General features: G+C 40.9%; 1 protein-coding gene across 1 annotated transcript in view; it reads left to right on the top strand.

Annotated features, from left to right (window-relative positions):
• The window catches only part of SMS (spermine synthase), a 58,178-nt gene that overhangs the window by 19,368 nt on the left and 20,345 nt on the right, over positions 1–18,465 (top strand). Inside the window, exons 2-6 of the mRNA XM_077146065.1 lie at positions 3,285–3,405; positions 8,201–8,294; positions 8,872–8,936; positions 17,104–17,279; positions 18,236–18,390. Coding sequence (XP_077002180.1) covers positions 3,285–3,405; positions 8,201–8,294; positions 8,872–8,936; positions 17,104–17,279; positions 18,236–18,390 — 611 coding nt within the window. The remainder of the gene's footprint in view (positions 1–3,284; positions 3,406–8,200; positions 8,295–8,871; positions 8,937–17,103; positions 17,280–18,235; positions 18,391–18,465) is intronic.

The raw sequence follows: 18,465 nt of genomic DNA, 5'->3' as shown, positions 1-18,465 counted from the left end.
GGCAGAGTCACAGGAAGGAGATATTCTCCGAGAGGCGTCTGTAAACAGATCTCTGGAGAAGATTTAGGGAGATGAAACTCGGAGCCCTCCCTCCTTTTCCCTTCTTTTGGTAGTGGCATATTTCATTTGAACTATACCTCCAAGTTTTATTTTTTTATATTTTGCTTCTGATTACTGTCAAATACAAAGTGGCAGTGGGCTGGAAACGGGGACTCTGTGTTTGTCCCGGGTGAAGTCGTTCTGTTCTGAGCACTCTGGAGGCTCTGGGTGATAACGCGAGCCACACATCATTCTTGCTTGTTCACTGAAGGGAATTTTCTAAGAACTGCTGCCAAGCAACATTTTATTAACCTGGTTTGAATTGCCATGTGTACTTGAAAGCAGTATGGTTATAGTTCCTTAGTGTTCCTACCTACCTCCAAATTTTCTTCTGCTTTGAAGGCCTTTATGGTGTCTCTATCCTATGTTCCCGGACTTGGGTATCCTCTGACCCCAGGCTCCATGTTGTGGAGCATCTGGGAGTTCTCAAGGGATCGTATTCCCCCTCCCCCCATTTATTTGTGACGTGGGGTCTCTTTTTGGCAAGGGGGGGGACACTGCTGATGTTTAGTGGGCTGGGTTGGTGGCTGTGGCTGGGTTTGCTCACATCTTGTGAGGGACAGTCCTGCCCACTGGATTGTCACCCTCACCACAGTATTGAGGAGCGCCCATAGAGCAAGCCTGTTTGTTTAGTCATGCCATGTGTTCCTAACTGCACAGGCTTGTAGGCTGAAATTTGATAATCATTGCAAAGCACATACTGGGGTATGTCATGGGTTACTTGTAGCTACAGTAAGTAACGAGTTTGGACTCTGCAGACCTTCTATTTTGTGGCCGTTTTCTAGAATTCTTAAGTGACCTGGGTGTAATTACTATAAAAGGGGGTTTCTTTTTCCCTTTTATACAGGGTGGTTTAGATCAGTGGTTTACAGCCTTGGCTGCACATGAACATTTCCCAGAGAGTTCTTAAAAATACTGATGCCTGGATCCCACCCCCAGGTTTTTATTATAATTGACCTTGGGTGTGGCATTGGGGTTTTTAAAACTTCCCTGGTGATTCTGATGCACAGCATGAGTTGAAAATCACTAGTCTACATGGTCTAGAGAATGCAAAGCTATATAATAAAGGTAATTATTTTAGCCGAATGGAATAATTTTCTCATTTATCCATGAAACATTTATTGAGTACTTGAGATCAAGATGACTTCTCAGGCCCCTGCTTTCAGTGGTAGTGTAGACTTTCAGTTTTTACTTATAACCCTGATCCCGGAAAAGAGGTGCCGGGGAGCCTCCATTTCTTAGTCTTCCCCTCAGGGCTGGGAGTGGGAGCAGCATAGAGGCCCCCCGTCCTGGGGGAGGAGAATATGGAGTGAGGTGGGCAATGGAGCGGACAAACATATGCTGAACCCTTTGTTGACAGCGTCCTCCCTGAACCCCCTTCAGACCCCTCCCTGGCAGGGTGACCCACTCAGGTGCTCACACGGGCCACACAGTGACACAAATGAACTAGGCGTGTAAGTGAGTAAGCAGTCTACTGCCACAGACACATTCAGATCTGGCACAAACTTTTTTTGCCCTGTGGTGTACAAACATGGTATAGAAACAAATAACAGTTCAGATTTTATTTCTTTTGAATGTTGCATCTTCAGTTTGAAACCTGAGCCCACTGTCCTCGTTTTCTGCCCGACCTGGCTACTCCCACATGCAGTGGCCCTGCCTGCACCTTTCCTTTCACCTGGCTGGGGAATTTGTGTGCTGTTTTGTAATGTGCCAACGGAATCCAGTCTCGATTCTATTAACGAGAAGTGGTGATTTGTTGTATTCACTCTCAAAACATCTGTTTTAGCCTAGGAGGGATTGAATAATGACAGGACCATGGACTGCTGAGATGTGTGGAGAATTGAGGCCTTCTGGTGTGCAGGGCAGGCTCCCTCTCTCCCACAGTCGACTGATTCCCTACCCGTAGCCATTGACAAACACAAACCGAACGAGGTAGTTCCTTTTTATCAAAATTGAAATCAGATTTTTTTGTTTGTTTTTATGGAATTCAGTTTTAAAGGCTACAGTTCTGGGAATGTAATTCAGGCCTTCTCTCTTAATCTCCTGAAGCCAATTTCAGAATAGTGAAGCAAACTAGATTATTTTCTGCCAAACAAGTTTTCCAAAGGCCCACTTTTGCTAGGATTGAGTGGGAGTTTAGTGATACGCTGGGCCCGCTCCTTGTGTTTGTTGGTGCTTTTGTGTTGAGATGGTGTGTGTTGTCACTTCCACTCTAGTAGCTTCTCCCTGAAGCTCATCCTTTTCCCAAAAGTGGCTTTAGTTAATTTTGGCAGTCCATAGAGCTCTGACCATCTGACCCCCGGCTGAGGTCCCCTTCCCCCCCCCCGAAGGTTTTCAGCTGAGTCCTCACAGATTGGCCTCCTGACACTGTAGTCTGAAATGACACCCCTTCCTTGGGGAGGGGCATGGAGTGGGGGATATGTGTTGGTAATATTTTGGGGGGAAAAGGGGAGGTTCTTCAAAGTTCCTTTGCTTTCCCTCCCTCTTCTTCCCTTCACACAATTGGTGGGACCACAAAGGACTCTTGACTGTTGCCAGTTTGCTTGTTTTGACGATTGAGGTTTATTTCTATCACCTTGACCTTAGTCCTACTTGGGGACGCTGAGCTTTACTTTGGAGGGAGGTAGAGTGGGAGAGGGGAGGATTGGCCCTTGGACCATGGGGCCAGGGGAAGGGTTTACAGATTGCATTGATATGGAATTACTGTTCAGTTTCTACCATGTAGGAATAGTATGTTCCTGTACCTCACCATTTATTTTTTTTCTGATTATAAAAGCAACACATCCTTATGGTTAAGCACCTGGAAAATAAAGTGTAAAGTTTTGAAGTCATTTATAATACCCAGTCCCACCCCTTGAACATCCTCTTGCTAGAACTGTATATTCTCGTTAAATAGCTTATTTAACCTAAAGTAGAATCACATTGGTTTCATTTGCCTTTTTTTTTTTTTCCTCCCATTGCCCTCGCATTTGTTTGATTTCTAGTTAGGCTGAAGATTTTATGTTATGCTATCTCCGGTGGGGTCGAAGTTCTCATTGTGTTACCCAGTGGTCTTTTGTAGTCTGTCCTTGCAAGGGTGATAGTGCTCATAGCCCCTGACAGAAGGGGATGAGCAGTGACATGGTGGCCTTCCTTTGGAACTTCCTTCATTCTGACCATCTTGGTTTCTTCTCCCCACTCTCCAGCTAATGGTGAGACCATTCTAAAAGGCCTCCAGTCCATTTTCCAGGAGCAGGGGATGACGGAGTCAGTGTATACCTGGCAGGACCATGGCTATTTGGCAACCTACACGAACAAAAACGGCAGGTGAGTCGGCCTGGAGCGGCTCTTCAGATCTGGGCCCTGAAGCAAAGAGCAGAGAAGAGGGACCGAGGGTGGGGTGGTCCAGGTATTTTTTTTTTTCCTTTTCTTCTGACATCTTTTTAGGAGAGGGCTGGAATTCAGTGCTTCTCAACCCCAGTGGCACAAGAGAATTGCCTGGGAGAGCTTTCACGGAATATGCTAGACTGCACCCCCACCCCCTCCAAGATTACTGCTGCCCTGGGCCCAGACATCATGTTTTCTCTAAAAGCCCCCAGGTGGTTGTGAGTGACCAGGGCCGAGAACCACAGGGCAGCCAGTGAACCTGCATTGCTTAAAACAGATTCCTGGACCCCAGCCCTGGGAGTTTCTGATTCAGTAGACCAGGGCAGGGCCTGAAATCAACACCATCCCCCAGAAAAGGCACTGTTATAATTGGTTATCGATTAATGGAGTCCAGACTAAAAGGCAGGATGATAAAGTCTGCTTGTAGCCTGTCTTGGCAAGAAGCTGAGCTCATCTAAGAACTCACGATGGTTTTCTTTTTCTTGTTTTTGATTTAAAGACTTTAAAAACACTATGGATTTTGGGTAGTCAATATAGAGATGAAAGAAGTAAATGTGTTCTGAGTATAGGAAAGAAAACCTAAATTAAGAAATGGCCAATAATAGAAAATGCCAGCGACACTGAGTTCTTTGTATTTTCTGAGATCTTGATTTATATGATCTCTTGACTGGTTTACAATGCAAAACTTAATTAAGATTCTTAGTAATTTGTGCAATTAATTTTAAAGCGTGAGCTCCTGGGTATTTTTGATGGCTTTCATTTTAGAACCCAAGTGGAGGCAGAGTGTGAGAATTCCATCTGGCTTCCTTAATGTACACTCCCCCACACACTTTGTTTTACTATTAAAAAGGAAAAATAGTCCCTCCCATCTTACCAAGACACTGAAGACAATATTGTGAGGTGAGGGAAACTTCCTTTTTTGAATTCCCCTCCCATCTCCGTTATTATTTTTCTAAGTCTTCCTGGTCCACCCCTGGGGCATTAATTCTTGTTCTCTATCCTGACACCTCTCAAAGAGAGCCCTGCTCCTCTCCCCCAAATCCAGACTTGTATTTTTAACTACATAACAAACCTCCGTATTTGTACAGCAGATAGCTCAAACGTATTGACACTTTTTCTCCCCTAAGAGTGGCGCAGAATGCTGCCCACCGCCAAACCCTCCTCTCTCCTCCTGTGCCACAGTCTTGCCGAGTTCATGGAGCCTCTCCCAGAAGTAGAGCTGCTGCAGCTGTCCTTGACCTCCCACACCTCCTGCAGACTTGCATTCAACCCCTTTACTCAGGCACCTTTTTTCCTCCTTCCCTGCCATCCTTCTCTTACTCACTCATGGTCCTTACTCAGGGGCAGGTTTCTTTCCACAGTCGTTCAGTATTTATCACTCCGCCACCTCAGTAGGCTCCTTCACTCTCCAGGTGAAGCCTTGACTCCTGCCATCACTTAAAGTACTTTGTAGCCAGGTCCCTGCCTACTTTACAGTTCTTGAAGTTTCTACCACAGAAATCAATTTCAGGCATGCAGAGGGCATAGAATTCTTCACACAGGGAGTTTTTGAATGGCAAGAACTATTTTGAAATTATTTTTTAAAAGATTTTAAAAATATTTAAATAAATGTGTAGAAAAAATATTTTCAAAATGAGTCTGTCTTCTTTGTTCAACTGAGACACCTCCCAGGGATGCCTGCCCTGAAACTCAATTTCTGCCCCAACACAAAGGTATAGGAGAAGGGACAGCTGGCCACTTGCCTGGCTTCTGGGTGCCAGGTCCTTTTGTGAAACAATGGGGAATCTGAAGAAAGAGCAGGACAAGGACCAATTTTCTCTGGCAACTTTATGTCTTTTTTTTTAATTTTTTAATTTTTACTCCTAAGAGCTCTGGTCCTTAAGGTTGATACTTGACCTTACTTCCTTTTCAGCATTCTCTGTGTTCATATAGTTCTCTAGAGGGAATATTCTGCTAGAATCACCCAGGTGGGGAAGAGGGAGCATTTCTCTCTTTTTCCTGCACTCCTGACCTTGTCCTCCTTTGTGCTGCTGGACAGGGAAGGAAAGGTTATCAGCTCATTCAGAAAGTAGATGAGCTTGTGGCCTTGGGACCTGAACTTGATTTTTGAGGCCCGTTAAGGGCTAAAAGTGAAGATTGTTAACTAGTTTTATGAATCCAAGCACGCTGCCTGCATTCTCTGAACAGAATTCGTCTTCTAATTCAGTAATTTTCAAAGGATTCTTTAACTACAAGTCAAAAAGAAGTAATTTTATATCACAATCCTGTCTATACACATCTGCATATATAATACAAATAGTTGCATGAAATTAAAACAAATTTCATCAAACAGTTACTAGGTCTTACTGTATATGATCCATTCTAATATAGTTTGTCATAAAAAACAGCTGGTCAGATCCACTAAATTAGGAGTCAACACTTTCTGTAAGGAGCCACAGAAGATGACTATCACATTATTCTTTTCATTTTAGCAACCCTTTTAACACTGTAAAAACCATTCTTTAGGAAACATGCTGCAGGCTAGATGTGGCTTGTAAGGCTGTAGGGCTGTAGTTTGCTGTTCCCTGCACTGAGTGGATTTAACTACCACGTGCTTGCTCTATTTTGAACTCCACAGGCTAATGAGACCCTCACTTTGCTCTTTTCTCCCCAGTCCCTCCCCCCCTTTTTTTTTTTAAGTTTTGCAATTTTTAAAAATTTTTTATTGATATTATATAATCACATACCATATAATCATCCAAAGTGTACAATCAGTGGTTCAAAGTATCATCATATAGCTGTGCATTTATCATCACAATTGAGTTTTTTCCTTTTTGTGAAAAATAACATGTATACAAAAAGCAATACATTTCAAAGCACATGGCAACAATTAGTTGTAGAACAGATTTCAGAGTTTGGTATGGGTTACAGTTTTACAATTTTAGAATTTTACTTCTCACTGCTCTAAGATACTGGAGACTAAAAGAAATACCAATATAATGATTCCCACTCCCTCTTTCTTTTAAGGCAGTAGTCACTAAACCTGGCAGAATCACTTGGGGGAACTTTGTTTTAAAAATCTGATTCACAGAACCTGCTGTTGAATCATTTTCTGGGCCCCCAAATTTGTTTTTGTTGTTTTATTTTTTATTTTTTGGATGTGTGGTCTAGAAATCAAGCCCAGGTCTCCTGCATGGAAGGTGAGCAGTCTACCACTGAACCACCCATTTAATAAGTTTTTTTGTTGAGATATGTATTCACCAACCGTAAATCGTCCAAAGTGTGCAATCAATGGTTCACAATATCATCATATACCTGTACATTTATAATCAGTCTATTTTTGGAGATTTTAATTACTCCAAAAACAAAATGAAAATAAGAATAAAAAATAAAAGTAAAAAAGAACAGCAAACAACCCATACTACCCATCCCTGCTATTGTTGGTTTATTTTTGTCTTTTTTTCCTTATCTATACTGGATAAAGGGAGTGTCAGTCACAAGGTTGTTTTTTTTAATTAAAAATTTAAGAAACAAAATAAAACATCAACATACATAATCAGTAATTCACAATATCATCACTTAGTTGCATATTCATCATTTCTTCGAACATTTGCATTAATTCAGAAAAAGAAAAAGACAATAGAAAAAGAAAGAAAACAAACACAGGAAAGAAAAAAAAAGATTATACCTACCATACCCCTTAACCCTCTCTTTCACTGATCACTAGCATTTCAAACTAAATTTATTTTAGCATTTGTTCCCCCTATTTATTTTTATTCCATATGCTCTACTCCTTTGTAGTCACAAGGTTTTTGTAATTACATGGTCACACTGTAAAAGCTATATAATTGTATAGTCATCTTCAAGGCTCAAGGCAACTGAATTACAGTTTAATAGTTTCAGGTTTTTCCTTCTAGCTATTCTAATTCATTAAAAACTAAAAAGTGATATCTATATAATTCGTAAGAATAATCTCCAGAATGACCTCTTGACTCTATCTGATATCCTTCAGTCACTGAAACTTTATGTCATTTCATTTTTCTTCCCCCATTTGGTCAAGAAGGTTTTCTCCCTCCCACATTGCCAGGGCCAGGCTCAAGCCTGGAAGTCATGTCCCATATTCCCAGGGAGATTTACTGCCCTGGGAGTCATGTGCCACATACGTTGGGGAGGGCAGTGAGTTCACCTGCCAAGTTGGCTTAGAGAGAGAGGCCATGACTGAGCAATGAAAGAGCTTCTCTGGGGATGACTCTTAGGCATAATCATAAATAGGCTTAGCTTCTCCTTTGCAGGAATAAGCTTCATAAGGGCAAGCCCCAAGATCAAGGGCCTGGCCCATCAAATTGGCAGCCCCCAGTGCTTGTGAGAATACCAGGAATTCCCCAGATGGGGAAGTTGAATATTTCTACTTTTTTCCCCAGTCCCTCAAGAGAATTTTGCAAATAAGTTTTAGCCTTTTGCCCATATTGCTCTGGAATGTATCAGGGTGTCACACAAACCTGTATAAACAAGATCTTACTCCCGACCAAGAGTATGTTTTAAAAACTTTAGCTTTTGATGACTCCCTCTAAATCATCCCTAAATGAATGGTAACTGCTTTTTCCCCACTAACAGGCCCTCATAAGAAAGCAAAAGGGTTAACTATGTAATTTTAAAAGAGCAATGGTCTTTTTTACTTTAATTAGGGAGATGGCTTTTTTCTTTTGAGTACCGTGCTATAGACTCTTATCTTAAAAAACTATACTTTCCTTTGTAGCTTTGCCAATTTGAGAATTTACCCACATGGATTGGTGTTGGTGGACCTTCAGAGTTACGACAGCGATGTACAAGGCAAAGAAGAAATTGACAATGTCAGTTTTTCACTTTTATTTACTTGTATGTTCAAGGGTCATAATAAAATCTTCTTGGTTTAATAATGTTGCTAAAAATTTCCTCCTTAATTACTCATTTCCCATTGAACTAATTTTAAACTTTCTTCCATGCAGATGAGTGGTTTTAGAAGGGACATAGTTGTTCCTCAATTGTTTTTAGGAACAAGGCTGCAGTCTTTCTCATGACCTCCTGAGTACTGAGTAATGATTTTACTTTCCACTGGAACAAATGTAAAACCTTTAACTGGGATTTTATATCCATATTATCCTTTAGCCTTCCCCTTCCCCATTATTTTGTTGTTAGCATAGACTGAGGTTCAGTTAGCACCAACAGGGAGAAGTTGGTGTGGGCATATGAAATTGGGTTGGGACTAGAGGCTGCCAGTAGGGATGGGGGCGGTGGTGGTTTACAGGTGCATTGGGGTATCTGGGATATCTGCCAATACTGCCCAGCTCTGTCAATGCGACCTCAATCTCCTGATCTATAATTTCGGTGTTCTATTGAGCTTTATTATATAAACTCATTGACTTCTTTTCTCCCCTCTTTTAATTGTAGCTTTTGAATAAAGTAGAAGAAAGAATGAAAGAATTGAGTCAGGACAGTACTGGGAGGGTGAAGCGGTAAGTCCACCTCATATGTCCGTTTATTCTTGTTTAATAGTAAAATAATCTAGCTGGTAGTGTCGTCCCCTAGGAGTGTCTGCTTAAGATATGCAGAATATCATCTGGTTCTGGCCCACACGAAAGCCTGAGCTAATGAATGACCTCTCATACCAACACAAGACAAAATGCATGAACACGAACACACACACACACACACACACATGATAAACTGAAATGGAAAGGCGATGTGGAATGGTTCCAGAGAGCTGGGGCTATATGAAGTGGAGAGCCTGGGAGGGCTGCTACCTCAGCAATGGGGGGTTAGAAAATTCCACCCACTGGTCCAGGAAAGAGAAAAAGAAGATTGTCTCAGTTCAGGGCTTGGGGATGCTCTAAGTCCCTGGTGTCCATCCTAAGTGAAGAGTGAATTGTATCCCTGAGTAACACAGGAATTTATACCCGAGTAGCAGGAATCTCCAAGCCAAGACATTTAAGTAACAATGGGTCCTGGAACCTCCTGGTAGGCCCGGTAGAAGCAAACACAAAGCTGCTTCTGACAACAGACCTTTAGCCCAGAACGCACAGCACTCTCACACAAAATAACTCCTGCTCAGGATGAGGCCATTGACCCTAACAGGGCAAGGAAATGAGCCATCTAGTGGGCAGACACCACAACATTCAGCCACAATATCGGGTAACTAACTGTTCAGGAGATAAAAGAAGAAAGAGAAGCCTTAGACTGTAAGAAAGCTGGTGAATTTGGAAAGTCAATAAAGGGCGTAGCCAGTGTCTGAGGTGGCCACCTAGATTTCTGTGACATTGCATTTTTTTTTGGCGGGGGTGGGGGTGTGTATGCTCAAGGAATCAAACCCAGGCATTGCATTTTGTTTGAATTTGAATTCCATGAGGCAGACATGCTCTGCCTAGTTTGAACACAGTTCCCTCGACTCCCCATTGTCTACAGCAGTGGTTCCCAAACTTCTACCTGTTGGATCACCTGGGACTCTTTAATAAATGCTGCTGCTCGGTTCTCCTCACCAGACATTCTTGAGCACATTGGTATATGGCTTGGTCTGGGCATTGGGAGTTTTAAAAGTGACCCAGTGATTCTAACATGCAGCAGAGTTTGGGAACTCACCATCTTGCATCAGTGTCCAGTTTACACACCTGTTCTCTGCCTGACCCTGACCCTGCACCCATGGTTAGAACGTAAACAGATTTCTGGATCCCTTCTTAGGTACATTTTTCTCTGTGAATATTTATGTTTCAGGATATCTCAACTAAAATAAGTGTTTTTTTTTTTTTCAGTGGGGTTAAACTGTAAGAAATCAGACTTTTCCCCTCTTTAAAGGAAAATAAACTACTTTAGCACATTGGGCAATGGTGAGATAAACTTGGAAAAGTTAAATTAGGATTCAAGATCTTCTGTAATTGAGTCTCAACCCCCATCTGCCCCCTGCATCCCTGTACCCCCCCCCCCCCCCAATAACGAGACTGATGCCTGACTATCCTGTGGTGCTTTGGAATCTTTCTGGCCTCATTTAGTGCTAGATACTCTGAGGTGAGGCACAGGGATATACAGATAGTGAGGAGTTTTAGTTTGTTAAAGCTGCTGGAATGCAATGTACCAGTAATGGAACAGCTTTTATAAAGGAAATTTATTAAATTACAAGTCTACAATTCTAAGGCTGTGAAAATATCCAAATTAAGGCACCAACAAGAGGTTATCTTCACTCGAGAAAGGCTGATGCCATCTAGAACCCCTCTGTTAGCTGGGAAGGCATGTGGCTGGCATCTGCTGGGGTCTCTGGCTCCTGGACACCTCTGTCAGCTAGGAGGGCACATGGCTACATCTGTTAGCTTTCTCTCCTCATTTCATAAGGCTTCCCCAGGGGCATTTTCCTTCTGCATCTCCAAAGAGCTCTGGCTGTGGGGGCTCTATCAGCACTAAAGCTTTTTCCAAAATGATTCCCTCTTAAAGGATTCCAGTAAGCAACCCCACCTTGAATTTATGGAGATGCATTTCCATGGAAACAATAAAGAAGCACCCACCCACCAGTATTGAATGAGGATTAAAGAACATGGCTTTTCTGGGGTACACGACAGTTTCAAATCAGCATATGAGGTTAAGGAAGATTGCTAAGTTTTCCCAATGTTGTTTTGTGTGATGTGTGTGTGCGCTCTTTGGTAGGGGTCACATTTCATTCTTTTCCATGTGAATGTCCCATTATTGCAGCACCATTTGTTGAAAAAAAAATTGTTTTTTGGGTGCATGGGCTGGGAATCAAACTTGGGTCTCCTGTATAGCAGGTGAGAATTCTACCACTGAACTGCCTGTGAACCTTTTCAAGGTATTTATTTATTTATTTTTAAAATACCAAAAACAGCAAACAAATGCAAACATTCTTAACTTTTGATCATTCCGTTCTACATATATAATCAGTAATTCACAATATCATCACATAGTTTCATATTCATCATCATGATCATTTATTAGAACATTTGCATCTATTCAAAGAAATAAAAAGACAACCGAAAAAATTTGTACATAACATACCCCTTATCCCTCCCTTTCATTGATCACTAGCATTTCAATCTAAATTTATTTTAACGTTTGTTACCCCTATTATTTATTTTTATTCCATATGTTTTACTCGTCTGTTGATAAAGATAAAAGGAGCATCAGACACAAGGTTTTCACAATCACACAGTCACATTGTGAAAGCTGTATCATTATACAATCATCATCAAGAAACGTGGCTACTGGAACACAGCTCTACATTTTCAGGCAGTTCCCCCTAGCCTCTCCATTACATCTTGGATAACAAGATGATATCTACTTAATGTGTAAGAATAACCTCCAGGATAACCTCTCGACTCGGTTTCGAATCTCTTAGCCATTGACACTTTGTCTCATTTCACTCTTCCCCCTTTTGGTCGAGAAAGTTTTCTCAATCCCTTGATGCTGAGTCTCAGCTCATTCTAGGGTTTTTCTCAATCCCTTCATGTTGAGTCTCCACTCATTCTGGAATTTCTGTCCCACGTTGCCAGGAAGGTCCACACCCCTGGGAGTCATGTCCCACGCAGACAGGGGGAGGGTGCTGAGTTCACTTGTTGTGTTGGCTGGAGAGAGAGGCCACATCTGAGCAACAAAAGAGGTTCTCTTGGGGGGTGACTCTTAGGCCTAATTTTAAGTAGACTTGACCTATGCTTTGTGGGGTTAAGTTTCATATGAACAAACCCCAAGATTGGGGGCTCAGCCTATAGCTTTGGTTGTCCACGTTGCTTGCGCGAATATCAAGAATTATTTTCTCCTTTTCTCACCATTCCCCTAAGGGAACTTTGCAAATACTTTTTTATTCACTGTTCAAATCACCTTTCCAAGGTTTTTAAGGGTGCTTATTTGGGATTATAATTTTTTTTTCTTTTTTGTTGGCTCTTTTTGTGGAGAAGCAGTTGGTTTCCTTGTAGTTATTTGATTATCTCAATTTTAAGCATTTGAGGAAAAAGTAATTTAGTGTTTCTAGAGAATAATAGAGATCTTTCTGCCTTATGGGGATTTTAGTATTTTCCCCTAATCATAGCTTCTACACATACAAAGTTTAAAAAAGATTATAAAAAAACATTTCCAAAATTGAGTTAAGGCACACATTTTTTTAAATCCTATTTTAAGGATCGTCAGTTCATTCTTTGGTTGGATGTAAGCACCTGAGTGGAGAGGAATTAGATTGAAGAAAGCTGACTCCTCACCAGGCCACGGGGGAAAATGGCTGTCAGCACATTTATGGCCCTTCTCTGATAGGGAGGCCTCTCTGAGTGTGAAGGTATGAGGGTAAGCTTGGCAGCCACCCTGCCTGGGTCAGTGGGCCAGTTGGGTGTTGTTACTGGGGCCTCTCCAAGCTTCAGGTTCTCCCTCTGTGAAACATTTGATCTCCAGTGTGAAACTCCAACAGAGGACCTGGTGTTTGCTTAGCACAGCACAGGTCCTGAGTAAATGGTGCATAGGAAAAATAGGAAGGTCCCCTAGTGCTTGACTGGGCAAGGTTGAGAGAAGATTTCCCAGAAAAGATAAGTGGGGTGAGTTTAGTGAGGGTTTTGAGGGATTCTTTGGATGAAGAAATTCCAAGTGACCAGTGCAGGGGATGAGCTTGGGCTGAAGAGGTGGTTTGGGTGAGACTGAAGGGCCTTGTACTGTATGCCACACTAAGGGTTGTAGTTGTCGTGCTTTCAGGAGTTTTTTCCAGACCCATTATCTTGGAGAGTGTGCAGTTAAACAGTTTTAAGAGACTTCTGACAGGATGGGTTGATATAAAATTTGCCTTGAAGCCTTCAAGTAAGAAAGCCTTCCTGGGTACTAAGAATTAAGAGGCTACCCACCTCGACCAGGCATAAGTTATTTCAGATGGTAATGAAGGAAATGCAGCTTTCTAGACCTTCCTCTGTCTAATAGGGTGGCCCTTACCATACGTGGCTATTAAATTTAAATTAATTAAATAATTGAGTTCCTCACTGGTGGCACACTCATATGTCAATACCTAGTGGCTAGTGTCTGCCGTATTGGACACCACAGATATAGAGCATTTCCATCATGGCTGAAAGTTCTGTTATACAGTATTTACCATTGGTGCCAGACTTTAAAACAAAAAGCAGTTTTGACATTTGTTGGAAGGGATAGGGTCTGGTAGGCACAGGATATCTTTCTCAGCAATTTGCTGTTGCCCTGCTTGGGTGGTTCCTCCTCAGGCCTGTCAGGGTCTCTGCTTATAGAGGCTAGAGGCAAACGTCTAGATGCAGAGATATAGAGGGACTGTCCTAAGGACACTGTGTCACTGATGGAAGCAACCAAAACACAGGTTTTGCCATATAATGCCGCTTTCCAGAAGAAGGAAAGAGCTATTATATTCGAGTCCTTGATGTCTCAGCATGCTAAATTTGATCAGCCCATAGAGAAGCTATAGGGCAAAAAGTAAAAGCAAGAAAAAAAAAAGAATTGTTTAATCTCAGCTGGGGTAGAAAAGGGATTGTAGGCAAACTTAAAAGCAAAAAGAATGTGACACTGTGTAGGCCTTACCCACTTTTTTGACATCTTTCGTAGCACCCAGATTATTCACCCCACCCAAGCTCAGTTGAGATTGCTCAGCCATCTCTCACCCCTTCTCTATCCCTAAAAACATACCTATAAACCCACACTCCTTTCTGGACTTTTCATCTTATTCTGCTTGCAGAGTTTTCCTTGTCTGCACCCATTTGAATTGAATAAGCTCTCATTATATCATAAGTCATCTTAATACAGTGATGATAAATTGTTCAGTATCAAAACAGTCTGATTTTGATTAGGGTTACTTCTAGGAGGGAGTAAATAGATGTACTGTATGGGCTTCAGCATTCATGAGAAGTCTGGTTTATTTGCTTTTTGGTTTAGGAGTTTTCTTCTAAGTGAGAGGGGTTTAAATTTTAGATTTGAGATGCTTTAGTAGTTCAATATACAGATCTTGATTTTGCTGTTCAGGGTTTTTACATCTGTGTATAAAAGAAGAGTGGAAGAGACAGCAAAGTTGGGAATGCCTCATTGTAGACCCCCTGTTATTGCCTTCAAAAGTACAAAGATGGTTGTATTTTTCTCTCTGGGAAACAACATTGTTAGAGATACATTGACATGTAACTCGGTAGCATTATCTAAAATGATTATTCCCCTTTAGCCAATAAACTAAATCTGAATTCTTAACTAAGAAGCCATTGGAAAACTTTTATGTCTATATTCTGCTTTAGAGAAAAGAAGAACAAGCTCATTTCAGTTGTTGTGTTAAAAATAAAAAAATACCTCTTGCAATTTACAGTGTACCTAAGGCTCAGACATATTCTACATGACCTTCTCTCTGTAATCCATTTTAGATTTTCACTAATCAAGGTCAAAACAAGAAATTCTGTAAGTAGCACTTTATGCTAAGATGGTCAAGGTTATAGCTTCCACATCCTGTTGGAGAGCCTTGTGGTTCTTTGCCAGGCTTAAAGAAACATTGTGGTACAATGAAGAAATAGCCAAGATACTACTGATAGAGTTGAGAAGAGGCATTGTTTATTTTCAGCGAGCTTGTTCCTAGTTCACTGATTGCCTGTGGCTAGCTGGCTGCTGTTAGCCAGAGGGTGGATTTTCTCTCCTGAATGCAGGTGACATGGTGACTTTGTACTTGGCCCACATCATCTACTTCACGGGTGACTAACTCTCTCCACCTCCTTCGAACGCCTACCCATCAGCTTCAGCCAGGGGAAGAAGAGGCTTCCTCCAAGTCCTGTTGGCCTAGGGATTATCTAGATAGGGACTTCACATTTTACAAGGAAAACCTATGGTCTACTTAAACTGAATTTGTACTCATGAAAGATGAAGTAGTAGTTCAGTTGAGAGTTGTTGAGATTAAGTGAGTTTATGGATACTTGCTTTGTAAATCTCAGTGCTCTTTACAGATGTTAGCATTCCCTCATAGAAAATCTTATTGACTTAGAACTGCTTCAAAGTGTACTCTTGGAAGCAGGTGAGCTGAGAGTGGAAAGAGACTCTTAAGAGTAAATCAGAGGTACTGATCCTTGCATTTACCCTATCAAAAATATTGAGTATTTACAAAAGGATAGAATTAGAAGATCATTTTGCAACCTCTGTAGTAATAATTGGTTCAGGCAAGAGTCTTCAGTGGATGCCAAGGCCACTGGTGAAGGTTTATTCGGGAATCAGGACCCTCTAACAGTTTCAGAGGACCACCTCACAACCTACTTTGTAATTTCAAAGGGAACTTACAAATGGCGAGTTTTGGTGGCTGTGACTCTAACCGTGTCATCAAGCTTGGCATCACCAATCATAGGAAAGACACATGTCTTGGGCCCCTGATGTGATGCCTGCATAACATATAGCTGCCTGAATCTAATCATAAAGAAACAATCAAGCAAACCCATGTGAGGGATTTTCTGCAGAATGCCTGGTCTGCACGTTTCAGAGATGTCAATATCATGAACACACTAGAAAATTAAACCAGGCTAAAAAAGGAAAACCAGAAAAAGTAGTATGTATTCTTTTATTCATAAGCTGAATAGCTATACAAGACACTATTGGGACAATTGGGGACATGTAAATGTGGATTCTGTACTAGGTGATGGTATTACAGTCAGGTGCATTTGCTTGAATGTGGTAACAGCAATGTGGTTATGTAGGAGATCTTAAGAGGTACCCGCTGAAGTATTTGGGGTGAAGTGTGATGCCTGGATTAGCTATTTTATCCTTCAACTTTTTAATTAGGAAAAATTTTAAAACATACCAGAAGGTTGTTTGTTTGTGTTTTTAAGTGGACATCTATGTATGATAGTAATTGACATTTGGTGGTGGGCCTTTTTAAAAACATAAAACTAAAATCCAAGCTTTAGATTTATTTTGTACTGTTCAGGAGTCTGCCTGAGTTCTGAGGCTTTCTTTTGGGCACACTTAGCCCCAGGTCCAGTTTTTTTTTTTTTTTAATTATGAAAAATAACATATATACAAAAAGCAATGAATTTCCAAGTACATTTTAACAAGTAGTTATACAACAGATTTTAAAGTTTGGTATGGGTTACAGTTCTACAGTTTTTCATTTTTTCTTCTAGCTGCTCAGAGACACTGGAGACCAAAAGGAATATCAGTTTATTGATTCAGCAGTCATATTCATTTGTTAAATCCTATCTTCTCTATTATGTTCTTCCTTCTTTTTTTTTTCTTTTTGTGAAAAATAACATATATACAAAAAGCAATATATTTCAAAGTACATTGCAACGTTTAGTTATAGAATGGATTTCAGAGTTTAGTATGAGTTACAGTTCTACCATTTTAGATTTTTATTTCTAGCTGCTCTAAGGTACTGGAGACTAAAAGAAATATCAATATAATGATTTATCAATCATGCTCATTTGTTAAACCCGATCTTCTCTGTATAGCTCCAACATCACCTTTGATGTTTTTCTCACTCATTAGGGGTATTTGGGCTCTGCCCATTCTAATTTTTCATGTTGAAAGGGGCTGTCCATAATATGGGATGGGGGGTGGAACTAGATATTCTGTAAAGGCTGGACCCTCTGCAGTTCAGGACTTATCCCAGGTCCAGTTTTCAGGCCACCTCCCACGGGCAATGTTCTAGTGAGATTCATTCATGTGTCACATTTTTTCCAGATTACCACCCATTGTTCGAGGAGGTGCCATTGACAGATACTGGCCGACTGCTGATGGGCGCCTGGTTGAGTATGACATAGATGAAGTAGTGTATGATGAAGACTCACCTTATCAGAACATTAAAATTCTACACTCAAAGCAATTTGGAAATATTCTCATCCTCAGTGGGGATGTTAGTAAGTATTCCATCCCTGCCCCACTCATGTAGCTAAGTGGTGACATGCTAGATTATGGCGTTTTCCTGAAAAATAGCCACACCATTGTGGACTTATCCAAGTTTATGCTGATTTTTACTGCTGACTTTTTTGAGATGCATATTTACATTGTTTCAACCTGTGGATTGTCTGAACTTTTGTGAATATCAGGGCCCATGAAAACTTTGTTTTGACGTTTGTTTTTCTAGGTGATGACTGTTTGGATTGCATTTCAAAAGAAAATATAATTGCTTTAAAAAAAATCTTTTTATTGTGGAAAATTTCAAGCATAAGAAGAGAAGATATAGCATAATTAACCTGCACATACTCACCATAAAGCATCAACTATTATCAGCTCCTGGCCCATCTTGTTTTGCCCAAATACCCAGTGCACATTCTCCCTCTGATATTTTTTGAAGCAACCTCCAGATAACATATTATTTCATCTGTACAGACATATTTGCTTTTTTTGTTGTTGTATGCTGTGCAGTGGGGGTCACATTTCATTCTTTTCCATGTGACTATCCTATTATCACAGTACCATTTGTTGAATTTTTTTTTTTTTTTGGAGTGTGTGGGCTGGGAATTGAACCTGGTCTCCTGCATGACAGGCAAGAATTCTACCACTGAACTACCTGTTCACCCCCCAGACATAACTACTTTTAATTATTCGACATAATAGAACATTCTTAGAAAAAAATTTTCTTCCCACTGTGTAACGTCCATTTATACTAGGTGTCAGATGAACAGGGTGATGAGAAGACCAGAATTCTCCCCCTGAAAAAGATAACCGTGCCAATTTTTGACTATTTTTAAAGACTGAAAGTGAAAATTTAAAATTCTACGCTAGATTTCAGCACTTTCTATTGTAGTGTATGCTCAGGTGTTCTGTGGTTTCTGTAGGTTCACTGTTTTCCATCTCTGTTTCTCCTTTCTAGATTTGGCAGAGAGTGATTTGGCATATACCCGGGCCATCATGGGCAGTGGGAAAGAAGATTACACTGGCAAAGATGTCCTGATCCTGGGTGGCGGAGATGGGGGCATATTATGTGAAATAGTCAAACTGAAACCAAAGATGGTCACTATGGTAGAGATATCCTTTTTTGTAAAAGAGATCAAGTTCAGTGAGCTTCTTTTATCTTCCTTTTTTGTCTTAAGACTTCAGTCA

This window comes from Tamandua tetradactyla, chromosome X (genome assembly GCF_023851605.1).
Source record: "Tamandua tetradactyla isolate mTamTet1 chromosome X, mTamTet1.pri, whole genome shotgun sequence".
NCBI lineage: Eukaryota > Metazoa > Chordata > Mammalia > Pilosa > Myrmecophagidae > Tamandua > Tamandua tetradactyla.
This window is presented reverse-complemented; position numbering and strand designations above follow the sequence as displayed.